General features: G+C 45.5%; 1 protein-coding gene across 1 annotated transcript; it reads right to left on the bottom strand.

The window, feature by feature from the left end:
* Positions 1 to 201: 201 nt before the first annotated feature.
* On the bottom strand, positions 202 to 4,132 carry LOC127201033 (olfactory receptor 8S1-like). The gene is made up of 2 exons (XM_051159389.1): positions 3,369 to 4,132; positions 202 to 364 (listed from the first exon to the last, which is right to left on the bottom strand). The coding sequence occupies exons 1-2, from the start codon at positions 4,130 to 4,132 to the stop codon at positions 202 to 204; spliced, it is 927 nt and encodes a 308-aa protein (XP_051015346.1).
* Between the last annotated feature and the right edge of the window lie 10,505 nt (positions 4,133 to 14,637).

The raw sequence follows: 14,637 nt of genomic DNA, 5'->3' as shown, positions 1-14,637 counted from the left end.
CTTTTCTAATGTACTTAAGTGGGTCACTTGGATGGGGCAAGTGTCACCTGCTCTGTTCTGGAGGTTTCCTAATGTCTCTCCCTTGACTAGAGGCAAGGCAGTGGAGGAAGAGAAACTATACTCCTGCTGTGGCAACATGGATGTGGCTGAGCCATAAGATCTCTTCTTCTAGAATCTTCCCTCTACGGCAGGAGAGTCTGGCTATAAGCTCAGTCTGTACTTCCTGGTCAGCATCTTCCTCAGAGCTGCTTTTACATCTTTGTTTTTCAGGCTGTAGATGAGGGGGTTTAGCAGCGGGGTCACCACACTGTACTGCAAAGATAACACCTGCTCCATGGCTGAGCCGGATGCTGGAGTCATGTACCTTGGGAGGAGTTATACAAAGGACCAACGTGAATTCAGGATGAGGATCACCGCTGGCAGCTATGGTCCATCTCACTCCCGCTGATGGGGTCAAGTGGACCGTCACCATGGCAACAGGCGAGCTCTCCCAACACGTACTGTGGTCAGGTTCGATATTAGTATGCACTCTCACTCCCTCGGTTATCATTAACCTCACCAGGAAGTCAGTCATTTCTGCCTTCACATGCCTCCAAGCAAGAGTGAACGCACAGAGAGGAGCACCCCTCTCCCCCCCAAAGGAGAACTTCTGTGTACTAAGGGGTTCAGGATAGGATAGGATAGAGTTAGTGCAATTTCCACAGCACTTTCCACTCTTCAGGACGTCCCAATCGACAACCATGATACCACCCTTCCTTTCTCTATACTCACACCAATGCGGACACACTATGTTCTTATTTAGCGATGACTGTTTACCCTTTCTCTATACACCCAATGTAGACATACTATGCTCTCCTTTAGTGATGACTGTCTACCCTTTCTCTATACTCACACCAATGCAGACACACTATGGTCTCATTTAGGGATATTTCCTACAAAACCACTTTTCTCATTCACAGCACTGCCACTGTCCCACATGCATGGCTCTCACAGCCATAGCAGATTCTTATTATTACATAGGCATGCCTGTGTGCGTGCATGTGGATGCCTGGTACCCATGGAGGTCAGAGGAGGGTTCCTGGTCTCCAGAACTGCAAGTGTGGGTGGTTGTAAGCCACTATCTGGGTGCTGGGAACTGAACCTGGGTCCTCTGTAGGAGCAGCAAGTGCGCCTAACCACCAAGCCATCTCTTCAGCCCCAGAACATTCTTTTTATGAAGTGCATTGGAACAATTTTTTAGTTGCGTTTTTCTTTGACTTGGAAAAGGAGTCAAAGTTGATGAATAAAATGAGAGACAAAACTGGATTAAGCAAAACGTATGATTTTAAAATCATAAGATTAAATTATTGGGCATATCTTAAATATCCCTAGGCTTATTTCCCAAATAAAGATTATTACTTTTTCAGTGGCATGATCTTCACTGGGATAAATGTGACATATCAAGACTGTTCCTTATGGATTCTGTGGATTGGAGCTAAAAAGATACCCAGGGACTGTGGAGGTTGCTCAGCTGTGGCTGGGGGCTGGAGAGATGGCTCAGAGGTTAAGAGCACTGGCTGCTCTTCCAAAGGTCCTGAGTTCAATTCCCAGCAACCACGTGGTGGCTCACAACCATCTATAATTAGATCTGATGCCTTCTTCTGGCCTGCAGATGTACATGCAGGCAGAACACTGTATACATAATAAAGAAATAAATCTTAAAAAAAAAAAAAAAGAATGCTGTGGCTTTAATGGAGAACTGTACATAGCACACATGTCAGACAGCTCATGACCACATACATGTACCACATTGGATCCAATGCTCTCATGTGGCACACACATGCACACACACATACACAGGAGCACACACACATATACACATGCACACGCACATACACATATATACACATGTACACACTCCTCACATATATACACACGTACATAGACATACACACATATACACACAGACATATGCACACATGCAGATGTACACACATACATAGAGACACACACACATATACACACAGACATGCACACACACATACACACACATACACATTCATGCACACACATACATACATACACACTTGCACACGCATACACACAGATATACATATATGCATGCACACATGCAGATGTACACACATATAGAAACACACACATATATATACACGTATATACACATACACAAACATACACACATAATCTTTAAGGAAAAGGTGTCCATCTAACTATAGTTTCTTTTTTTCTAACTATAATTTTTAGTTATCTAGTTTTTCTAATATTTCTATAAATTTTAGCAGGAGAAATATTTCTGTAAATAATAGTAGGAGAACTCTTCTGGCCGTTTTATGGTATCTGAGCTAAATTGGCATGACGTTTATCCTCTCCCGAGCTACTCCTTAGCCCCCCTTTCCCTTACTGCTTCTCCCCGAGTCACAGCCAGGAAAAGCACTGGGCAGTGCAGTCAAACATGTCCAGTTCAGGGACAGAAGCTCTGGCATCGTTTACTCTGTCTCTTCGTGGGTTAGAGATGCTTACATTTGAGAAAAGTCTGGTTAGGGGACAGCCTGGGGTATGCTTAGCCGGGGCCACACCCACCTAGCTCTGGGGCTTCTGATGAGCAATCCGGCCACTCTGTGAGCTCAAGCTGCTCACCTGATGGTGAGGTTAATGATAGCTGTGGGAGTGAGCTCCTAGGCCAGTGAGCCTGACCACATAGCGAAGCTAGTGCTTTGGAACCACAGTGTGGACAAGCTTTGGCGACATCAACCTCTAGCAGCAGAGGGAGGGGGCATCTCCTTCAAGGATGCGGCACTTTGTTTCTTTGTCTGCCGCTACATAAAAACCTACCGCAGGTTCTGAATTTTCTTTTGAGAACTCCCAAATCACAGTTTAACAAAACAGAACAATGCTTAGTCTTTGTCTAAACTCCTTTCTAGAACAGACAATTGAACCTTGGAAAGAAAAGGACTTCTTTCTTTTTCTTTTTCTTTTGGAGAAAGGGTCTCACTGTTGTACCCAGGCTGGTTTTGAACTTGTGAGCCTCCTGGTGCTGAGGATTACAGGCATGTGCCCCTATGTCTGGCTTATCGGACCTCTCTCAGTCTCTCTCTCTCCTCTCATTTTTCTCCCTCCTCTCTCTTTCCTTCCCTCCCTCCCCTCTCTCCTCTGTCTGTCTGTATCCCTCCTTCCTCTCCCTCTCTCCTTTTGAAAACCCCACATCTAGTCTGCCGCAGATCTGGACTGGAACTCAAACCTTGGGAATTCCAGGATAGAATTCCAGGGTGAGTCTTTCCTGCTACATTGCGATACTCTGTTCTGTAGATCAAGGGCAGTCAGGAGAGGAATACGCAGCATTTAGGACTAGGAACTACCGTGCGACACACCTGAATACTCCTGAGCCATAGAAGATGGTGACTACTAGGAAATGAGATGAACACGTGGAGAAAATCTTGCTCCGACTGGTGGCTGAGTCGATGCCCAGGGCTGTCATGATGATACGGCCATAGGATCCCAGCAGTAGCACAAGAGTACCAAAACCTAAGACCACCAAGGTGGTCAGGATGGAGGCGACAGTAGTGTGGGGGTCAGAACAGGCCAACAAGAGCACTGGAGGAAGCTCACAGGCAAAGCTGCGGATGAGGTTCGGGCCGCAGAAGTCCTCCTGAGCCAGCAGGAGGGTGTTAATCAGGCTAACACTCATTCCTACGGCCCAGGACATAGCCACCATGCCAGAACATACCTTTCCGCTCATAGTGACCACATACAACAGTGGATGGCACACGGCCTGGAAGCGGTCGTAGGCCATGGCAGAAAGGAGGCAGGCTTCAGTGGCCCCCGAAAATATGACCAGGGCAATCTGAATGAAACAGCCAAGGGAGGATATGGTCTTCCACTCGGAAATAAGGTTCCTCAGCAAATTAGGCACAATGACTGAGGAGTAGAAGGCATCCATGAAGGAGAGGTGTCTCAGGAAGAAGTACATGGGGGTACAGAGGTGGGAATCAGAGCTGATCAGAGCCAGCATCAGCAGGTTCCCCACCAGGATCGAGACGTAAATCACCAAGAACAGGACGAAGAGCAGCGCCTGAGCCCGAGGGTCACTGGTTAGTCCCAGCAGCACAAACTCAGTGACGTTTCTAGCTTCCATGGAGCATTCAGGCTGAGGGACAAGACCTGAGATGATTGTTCAGCTGTGCCATGCACCGCCTCCCCCCAGCCCAAAACGACGAATTAAGCTTCTGGGTTGACTCACGTGGTAGCGGCAAACCCTCTGTGCCTGTCAGATCCTCAGCGCTTTCAAACTCAGGGCGGTGGCCTCCTGGCCAAAGTGGGGCGGAGGAGACCTAGAAAGGCAGGGAAGGAGAAGTGAGATTAGAAAGAAGGTTAGGAGGCTGAGGGCAGACTCGGGGCACCGAGGCATCATGCCCTACTGCCAAAGGGAGTTCGAGCTCACCCTGCAGGAGGACTGACTGGCGCAGCAAACCAGCAATGCACTTTTTTTTTTTGCCCTCGGATGACAGACCATAATGACGTCTGACTACTGATAGAAGTGTCGTGTCACCTCGCGGTGGCACAAGTCCTTTCCCTGCCTGCATAAGCTTGGAAATCACTTGAATGTTTCATTAAAAAAAAAAAAAAAAAAATCACTCGAGTAGGTCAGATGGGGTATCGAATAAAGGTGCTCGCCGCGAAGGCTGCTCTGCTAGGGGGACCCACACAGTGGAAGGAGAGGCACTTGGGCCACACCCCAGTAAGTGGAAAAATAACCGGGAAACTAGATGGTTTCCAAGGTTCGTTCCGCCTCAGATGTTCTAAGAACGATGACGTGACCTCTCTTGGGTGTGTTTACTACTGAATAGAAATCCACCGGGCCCCTGTTTGCTACCCTAAGCACAAGTGGCACACAGTTTCAAGGAAGGTAGGTGGGGAAGCCCTCAAAGTGGAGGCGAGGCTGTGAGCACCGGCCCTTCCGAAGCCGTCCAGTGCCAGGGTTCTTTGGATCTACAATGCCCTCAGCGTTCACGGCACTCTCATCTCCCCCAAAGGAGGAGAGGGAAAGGGTGCTTGGAAGAATGGCCAGTTACAGGGTTTAGTTGAGACCAGAGGAAGCTAAAGAAGTTAGTTTTTTTTTTCCTTAAAGGCCAGCGAGGGGCTTCATAAGTGAGGATCTGCTCTCCCTCTCCTCAGGACTGTTTGGCTCCTGAGTAACCAGAGTGGGCAGTTTTAGGAGAAGATGGTTGTGAGGTAGAAGATTTATCCTTACCTGGATCCCAAGGACAACACGAGATGCACTTAGAGGAGCATGTGCTGAGAACATCCTTTCTACCACCACATAAAGGCGGCGGGTCTTTGGTGACTTGGTTTCCGTGGGCCTCCCTTGACTCAGTCCTAGGGGATGCTGGCAGGGGACCTCTGGGCACCGAGCTCCTCAGATTTGGCTATGAGCCTTAGCCTTTAATGGTTGAACTGTCTCTCTAGCTCACAAGAGACTTCTGGGTAAGGATTCATCTCCTTAGTTTTTATGTCCAGGGGGAAGGGCAGCTTCCCCAAATTCCACTCTACAAATGACAATGGCCGGAGGGACTTTGAGTCATTTTTAGGCCATAGAGGATGAAGGAAGTCCCCGGAGAGACGCTTAAGCAGGTCCTCTCTGATTCCGAGTGGGCTCCCAGGTGGACTCTTTCTTTACGTTGCTCTTGTTTTAGTGGATTACATCATAAAAGAGGGCCCTGAGGTGGCCAAGAATCCATTTTTAAATTCTGTTGTTATACAAAAATATCACTAATATATGAGTAGATTATAGGTATATTCATTGAATACAGGCAGAAAATTCTGAAACATACACACACACACACACACACACACACACACACACACACACACACACAGAGCTTTTACACCCCAGTATCAGCCAGCTCTCCTTTTATATTTACTATGACTCCTGTCTTAGGCTGTGTCCTCGGAGCTTCACTTTTATTTAGCTATAACGTCACCATGTTGTTCACTTATCTCCACAAATCTAATAAAACTTTTTTTTTTTCGAGACAGGGTTTCTCTGTGTAGCCCTGGCTGTCCTGGACTTGCTTTGTAGACCAGGCTGGCCTCGAATTCACAGAGATCCTCCTGCCTCTGCCTCCCAGAGTGCTGAGATTACAGGTGTGTGCCACCATGCCTGGCTCTAACAAAATGATGGAAAAACTCTGAAAAAGCTGTTAGAGTATTTTCAACTTAAACATTCCTTACGCTGAACATATATGTGACTTAACTTACTCACATATGAAGTTAAAGAGCCCAAAGCATGGCTTCTTTTTTGTTTGTTTTTTTGAGACACGGTTTCTCTGTGTAACAGTTCTGGCTGTCCTGGAACTTGCTGTGTAGACCAGGCTGGCCTTGAACTCACAGAGATCCACCTGCCTCTGTCTCCCAAGTACTGGGATCAACTGCTTCTTTCTTCTTCTTCTTCTTCTTCTTCTTCTTCTTCTTCTTCTTCTTCTTCTTCTTCTTCTTCTTCTTCTTCTTCTTCTTCTTCTTTTTTTTTTTTAAAAAGATTTTATTTATTTATTACATATAGCTGCCAGAAGAGGGCACCAGATCTCATTATAGATGGTTATGATCCACCATGTGGTTTCTAGCAATTGAACTCAGGATCTCTAGAAGAACAGACAGTGCTCTTAACCTCTGAGCCATCTCTCCAGTCCAAAGCATGGCTTCTTATTCTTGGATTTTTGAACACACACACACACACACACACACACACACACACACACACACACACACACACACACTTATAAGTACGGCTTGCAGGGTTTATTTAATGCTGCTCCTAGGTACATGTATTTAGTGCTGGTTGCTTGGGATTGGATCTCCTATGGGGGGCTCATCCCTGGCACAGACGGATTATCCTCCTCTCAGCAGCCACTCATTCCTATTGGTTCTTCATCTAGGGGTGGGGCCTTGATTTCTGCCGTCCACACTGGTATGTCGATTGTTGCAGCTTTTCAGCTTTTGTTTAGCTGGCCATACTGCTGAGGTGTCATGGGCACAGCTTCCATGTCACACACAGAAGACATTCCTTTGTGGCTCTGGCTTTACAGTCTCTCCACTCCTTCTTCCGTGATGACTCTTGAGTCCTCCGTGTAGGGTTGTGCTGTAGAAGGATCAGTTGGTGTTGGCTACCCTATGGCCAGTGTCCTGTGTATTTTGACCATTTGTACATTTCTGTCATAGTCTGTGCTTCAAAAAGAAGCTTCTTCGTGAATTTGGGAAGGGGGTGCAGGGGAGGGGTTGGAGGGAGCAGAGGTAGGGGATGAGGTAAATATAGAACTCTTATGAAATTCTCAAAAAAGAGCTGAGTTTGGTGGTGCAGGCCTTTAATCCCAACACTTTGGAGACAGAGGCAGGGAGATCTCTGTGAATTTGAGGCCAGTCTGGTCTACATAGCAAGTTCTAGGACAGCCAGGGCTACATAAAGAACCCTTGTTTCAGAAAACCAATTATTTATTTATTTATATTTTATATGCATTGATATTTTGCATGTATGTCTGTGTGAGGGTGCCAGATCCTATGGCCCTGGAGTTAAGAGGCAAGTATGAGCTGCCATGTGGGTGCTGGGGATTGAACCCAGGTCCTCTGGAAGAGCAGCCAAGGCCCCCAACTGCTGAGCCATCTCTCCAGCCCAGCCCCCTTTTACAAAACAAGAACACATGAAATTGGAACGGAATAGTTTTGTGGGTGGAAGGGAAAGGAAGTGAAGGGAAGGGGATAGAGGACAGACTGGATCAAAACACATTACATGCATATGTGAAATTCTAAGACAATATTAAAAAAAAAAAAGCACAAACCATTCCAGCTTTGCTAAAGGGGAAGTTGTGGCAAACTTTTGTCACATTGGTTAGCAAAGCAAACAAAAAGCAGCACCTAGCTGAAGGGATGGCTCAGTGGCTAAAGTACTTGTGCAGAAGTGTGGGGATGGGGTTTTGGATACCCAGAACCCAAGTAAAGTCAGTGTGGGCATGGCACTGTGTGGGGATAGCACTGTGTAGACATGGCACTGGGTGGACACAGCACTGCATGGTCATGGCACTGTGTGGGCATGGCACTGGGTGGACATGGTACTGTGTGGGCATGGTACTGTGTGGGCATGGTACTGTGTGGGCATGGCACTGTGTGGATATGGCACTGTATGGGCATGGTACTGTGTGGACATGGCACTGGGTGGACACGGCACTGCATGGTCATGGCACTGGGTGGACATGGCAGCCCCGTAATTCTAGCACCCAAGAAGCAGAAGATGGGACTCTTGGTCTCTAAGCTACTCTTACTGTAGGCTTCATAAAATGAGACTAATTTTTTCCCTTATTTTTTGCAATAACCTTGAGAAAGAAAGGAACAACTATTTTTGATGGGGTCTATTTGTAAAGCCTATGTATTTATCTGACTGAAGAGAATAATCTTTGTTTAAAAACTTTGGTCTTAGCTGGCGTGGTGGCACACACCTGTAATCCCAGCACTCAGGAGGCAGAGGCAGGTGGATCTCTCTGTGAGTTCGAGGCCAGCCTGGTCTACAAAGCGAGTTCAGAACAGCCAGAACTACAAGAGAATCCCTGCCTCAAAAAACCACACACACACACACACACACACACACACACACACACACACACACACACAAAACAAAAACCAAAAAAAAACCAACCTTAGTCTTTTGAGTCAGGGTCTTACTATGTAATCTTGGCTGTACTGGAACTTACTCTGTACACCAAGCTGGCCTTGAATTCACAGAGATCCTCCTGCCTCTGCCTTCTCAGTTCTGGAATTAAAGGGCTGTACCACCACACCTAGTGAGGAGAACATTTTAAAATTATATTTTTATCATTCTATATTTCCTAGTCTATTAGGTTTCCCCTTTTTGAGATAGAATATTTTTTTTAAAGATTTGTTTATTTATTTTATGCATCTACCTACATGTACACTTGCATGCCAGAAGAGGGCATCAGATCTCAGTATAGATGGTCGTGAGCCACCAACCACGTGGTTACTGGGAATTGAACTCAGGACTTCTGGAAGAGTGGAGCCCGAGATAGAATCTTTTTACTGTAGCCCAAGCTGCTCTCAAACTAATGACCACACTGAAATCAATTCGATTAGTTCTGCAGCAGGCACTAAGCATGGGTCAAGTTAGTCACATTTCTTTTTTTTTTTTTTTTTTTTTTTTTTGAGACAGAGTTTCTCTGTGTAGCCATGGCTGTCCTCGAACTCACAGCGATCCACCTGCCTCTGCCTCCCGAGCGCTGGCATTAAAGGAGTGTGCCACCACGCCTGGCTACATGTTTCTTATGGACTGACTCTATCAGATGTGAAGATTCATATTTTGTTAGCCCCCTGAGTGCTGGGATTGCAGGTGGGCACCAGCACAATGGCCAGTGAGTATTTATCTTCTTGTGTTCAGGTTGATGTTGAAAATCTCTATTTATTTAGGTTTGTAATTCTCAGCGTATCATTCTTTTAGTAGTATGATTTATTACATTTAAACACTAGGCATATATTTCCTTATGTGTATGTGTCTTTGTGAGTGCATGCCACGTAAGTGAGGGTGGCGGTGGAGACTAGAAGTGCGTGTCAGATACCTCAGAGCTGTTGTGAGGTGCCTGACATGGGAGCTGGGAACCTGACTTGGGTCCTCTGGGAGAGTGGCGAGTGTTCTTAGCCAGTGAACCGTCTTTCTAGTTCCTGATTTATGATGCTTACACATCTGCCCTTTTACCCTCTATTTCTTACTCAGCTTTGCCAATGCCTCTTTCATGGACTATTCCCCCCTGATCTCCCCACATAGAGAAGAGCAGAAAAGTTACAGATCTTTTGTAGACGGACTCCTCTACCAAAAATTCAATTATGTTTCTAGCCATCTTGTCATGCAAAGTTACTGGATTGTTCAGGCACTAGCGACCAGTGCTCTTTCCTGTCTTTAATTAAACACTGACTATTATGCGTGGCATCATCACAGCCTTCTCTTCAGGATATCAGGAACTCGCCTCTGTGTGTCCTAACCTCTGGGGATTTAGCTGAAATCCTAATACAAGAGAAGTTAATAACTTAATATCTTCTCACATGAAAGTAAGTCTGAGGACTGGACAGATGGCTCAGTGATTAAGAACACTTGTTGCTCTTGCAGATGACCCTGGTTCAGGACCCAGCACCCATGTGGCAGCTTATAACTGTCTGTAAGTTCAGTTGCAGGCAGGTGGTACATATTACCTACTAGCAGACAAAATAACCATGGCCATGAAAATAAAAATAAATCATTCTTCAAAAACTTTGAGTTAGTCTCTTCCATTCTTTTTTTTTTCTTTTTCTTTTTTTTTTTTTTGGTTTTTCGAGACAGGGTTTCTCTGTGTAGCCTTGGCTGTCCTGGACTCACTTTGTAGATCAGGCTGGCCTCGAACTCACAGCGATCCGCCTGCCTCTGCCTCCCAAGTGCTTCCATTCGTATCATCCTTTCTACAACTGCAGATTGTTTTACAGGACAGATGCCGATCCAGCGAGTTCACTAGAGATGACTGTTTGTTTTTCAACAACAATCAATGCTGCAGTTACATAATTGTGTAAATGCCTTTTGGGCAGAATGAACTCTGGATTTGTGGTTCTAAAGACAAGCAAAAAAAAAAAAAAAAAGGATTAACCTCACCAAATTACCTTCCAAAAAGGTATTATTTTCTGTTTTGCATCTTTTGAATTTTCATTTAAGTATGGCGTGAAAATAAATTCTGAAAGTGGAAAGTAAGAAAGCCAACCCACATTCTTTCACACCATTTTCTCTGTGCCTTGCCTGGAAAGGCCAGTGAGAGAAACTTCAGAGCAGCCTGCAGTCTCAAGCTAATTAAGTGATGGCTCTTCCGGAAAGAGATTTCAAAGGCAAAGCTAAAATCTGCCAGCAATTACATTACCTGTAACTCTGATTTGTAACTTGTAATTCTTGTGAGTTATTGAGCTGTGGTACATGTGTCTCTGGAATGCTAATTAGCATCAGTGCAAGGAACATGAGGTCAGCTGAGGTGTAGGACATGGGGAGAGGGGCTCAGTCAGATCACTGAGCCTTTCAGCGTGAAGGACGCAGCGGGAAAGGAAAGCAGAGTGTTTATCTGACTTCTTTCTAACTTCTTGGCCAGAGAAATTCTCATTTTCAGTGATGCCCAGGGTTAAGACCCACCTGGAGGGTGGCAAACCCTTTCCCTTTCCACTCATGCACCTTAAGAAAGGAGTTTATAAGCGGGGAGCGGTAGCACATGCCTGTAATCACAGCATCTGGAGGCAGAAGCAGGCGGATCTCTGAGTTCGAGGCCAGCCTGGTCTACAGAGTGATTCCAGTACGGGCAGTGCTACACAGACAAACCAAATCAAGCAAAAGAAACAGAAAACTCCAGCAAAAACACTAGATCCCTTATTTCTATCAGCTGAAAATCAGGTAAGTTCCATAGACATTTTGCTGGTCACCCGACAGTCATGTGACAGCTTCTTTTGTGGTATGTTTTGCCTTTAGAAGTTTAACTGATCATCAAACTCATAATAGGACATAATGAAACAGTGTTTATGTCCACATGAGCCTGCTGAATCGAATTATGATAGATTGGTTTGGTGGAGGGAAGTGTTGGAGGTTGGTGACTGAACACAGATGTGGAAACCTTAGGAAGTGTAACTGTGCGCTGTCTCATAGACTAGCATCTGGATTCGTGCCTTGTATCGCTGAGGGAGATAATTTTAAGTCGGATCAAGTTTATTAAAAATGAAAATTTAGACCTGAGTGGGTTATTGGAGAACCTTTATGTGTACTTGAGTGTTTCCCTATTGGGTGATATTTTCTCCCAGGCTTATTTGCATTTTTGTCAGTAGAGGGCATGGACACTGATAAACTTCTTCCAACACACAGATCAGTCCCCCATGACCAGGCATTACTGTCTTAGCTATGCCAACTCATTATTACTGATACTGTTGTATTTTCATTTCCATTCAGTTCCAGAAAAATTTTTATTCCTTTGTTTCATTAATGGCTCACTTATTATTTAATAGTGAATTTGTGCATTTTATGTAGATTCTGTTTTTGTTTTTGTTTTGTGCCAATTTCTGAGTTTAGTCCATTGTGGATGGAGAAGATACGTGAAGGTGTTTAGGTTTTTCTGTATTTGTTGAGGTGCGCTTTGTTTTCTAGTATGTGATCTATTTTTAAATAAAGTTTCATGGGCCGATGAAGTATCTCATCTGACTATTTTTTTCTTTCTAATTTTTTGTGTGAAATCCATTTTGCCGACACATGCTTGCTTCCCAGTTCCGTTTCAGTTGAAGACCCTTCTGCACCCTTTCACTTTTGTAATTATTGTAATTTTTGTCAAGGGCCGTATCACTATGGACTCAACGTGTTTTAGATAAACTAAAAGGAATACAAAGCAAAGGGGGGTGGGTCGGGGGGAATTCTTCAGAAAAGAGTGGCAGGTCCAACCAAGTGCAATTCCAGCCATGACAACATCATTTCAAGTCACTCACCAGCTCCAGATGGATGGTTCTGCCACAGACATCCACTGTGGCTGCCTACAAAATGAGAAACACCAATGGAGAAGCCCAGTGACCAAAGGGACGTGGCCACATGATGTGGGTGCTCGGTTCAAGAACTGATAAGGGGCCTGATGTGATGGTACGCACTTTTAGTGGGGGGCAGAGGCAGGTGACCTCTGGGAGTTTGAGGCCAGCCTGGTCTACATAGTTCCAGGACAGCCAGGGCTATCTCAAAACAAAACAAACTGAAACAAAACAACATCCCCTACCCTGCCTCAAACAAACCCCAAACTCCAAATCCTGGGAGGGTCTGGGAATGAGGGGACATTCACCTTAGTCCCAATGGTCTCTAAGAGGTCACCAGTTTATTGTAAAAGATTCAACACAGGAAGAGTCAAATTACACGAGATATATAGGAGATGGGGGGACAGATGTCGTAGGATCCTTCATCTCAGTGTGATCCCTGAGATCGGGAACTGTAAAAACCTGTGATGGATCCCATTGTGATCCCTAATATTGAACTGTAAGCCCCCCGTTTCTTGCGGTTGAGCCCTAACACACCTTTAATTCAAGAACTTTCTGTTTGTAAACAGGCGATTAAGGTGTGCTTCAGCCAGCCCTAGCACAGACCTTTAATCAAAGAGTGTTCTGTATGTAGGATTTAATAAAGTTAACACTAGGTCAAGACAAGAGGCGGAGTAAGAAGCTGGCTGAAAAGGGTTAAAGGGTAGGAGGAGCACTGAGTTGGAGGAGCACTGAGTTGGAGGAGCACTGAGTTGAGTCTAAGCCAGCATGGAGAAGTAGAAAGGGTCTTTGGCGCTTTTAGCTCTTGGGCTTTCCTCTTGGGATTTTACCCTCAGCTCTTTAACTTTTAGCTCTTTGGCTTTGCTCTCTGGCTCTTGGGCTCTTTAGCTCCTTGGCCTTTGGCTGTTTAGGTCTTGAGCCAGCAAGCCTTTGGTCTTGGATTTTCTTGGCCTTTTCCTCCCGGGCAGTCAGATGAGCTAGTGATCGTTTTGGGCCTTCTCCACTGGGACATAAGCTGAGTAGGCAGGTCAGCTGGATGCTTTCTCTGCCTCTCTGAACTAGCAGGTTTTCCACCCCAGCATCTGATTCCTGAGTCTTTACTGGTAAAACAGAATGATCTGGGATTTTCTTATAAAATGACAGGCAGGGCTTTCCTGCCTCTCAGTGCTGTTCTCCCAGTACCTCAGTGTGTTCACCAGCTCAGAAGCTCTCTGTTCAAGAGTTTTTTCTTTTTTTAAAAAGCACATATACTTGCATTTATCTTTGAGAATTTTATACATGCAGACAATGTATTTTGAACATATTTATCCTCCCTCTTCCCCTCCCCTTCCTCCATGTCCCTCTTTCAGCTTTATGTTCCCTTCTTAAAAAAAAAAACTTATCGAATTCAATCAGTGCTGCCCACCTGTTCATGGGTGTGGGGCTATCCACTGGAGCCAACCTATTACACTTTTAAGGAAAACTGACTCCCTTCCCATAGCAGCCATCTATTGTCAAGGTCCGCGGCTAGGGGTGAGGGGGTCATGTGTCCTTACCTCACCATGCCGGAATGTTGACTGGTTTCATCTTGTGCAGCTCTTCTGTGGGCAACTGCAGCTGTTGAGAGTTCATGAGAACAACAGTCTTGTTATGTCTAGAAGACTCTTTTGCCTTGGTCCTCACTGGCTTCTGGTTCCTACACTTTTTCCTTTCCTCTTCACAGATATTCTCTGGGTCTTTGGAGGAAGGGGCTTGATGTAGATGCCCCATTGATGGCCGAGAACTCCACTGATGCTTTCTCTCTGTGCTTGGACCAGTTGTGGATCTTTGGGTTAGCCGCCACACAGATGCTTCTCTACTGAGGACTAGCGCTGCATTAGTCTGTAGGTGCAAAGATACATATTTAAAAGGTGCTTTGATGCTATGTCCAGTTAGCAAAATAACAGTGGTGGTTCACTTCTAGGACTCATGAGCTCCCCAGCTATAGGTTCTTGGCCAGATTTAAAGCACCAGGCATGCGTTTCATCCTGTGATATGGGCCTTAGAACCAGTCAGAAGGTGGTCAGCTACCTCCATAACAACATCCATGTCACTATTGCAGCTATGGGC

This window comes from Acomys russatus, chromosome 17 (genome assembly GCF_903995435.1).
Source record: "Acomys russatus chromosome 17, mAcoRus1.1, whole genome shotgun sequence".
Lineage (NCBI taxonomy): Eukaryota > Metazoa > Chordata > Mammalia > Rodentia > Muridae > Acomys > Acomys russatus.
The sequence above is the reverse complement of the archived record's forward strand: the minus strand, read 5'-3'. Positions and strand labels throughout refer to the sequence as shown.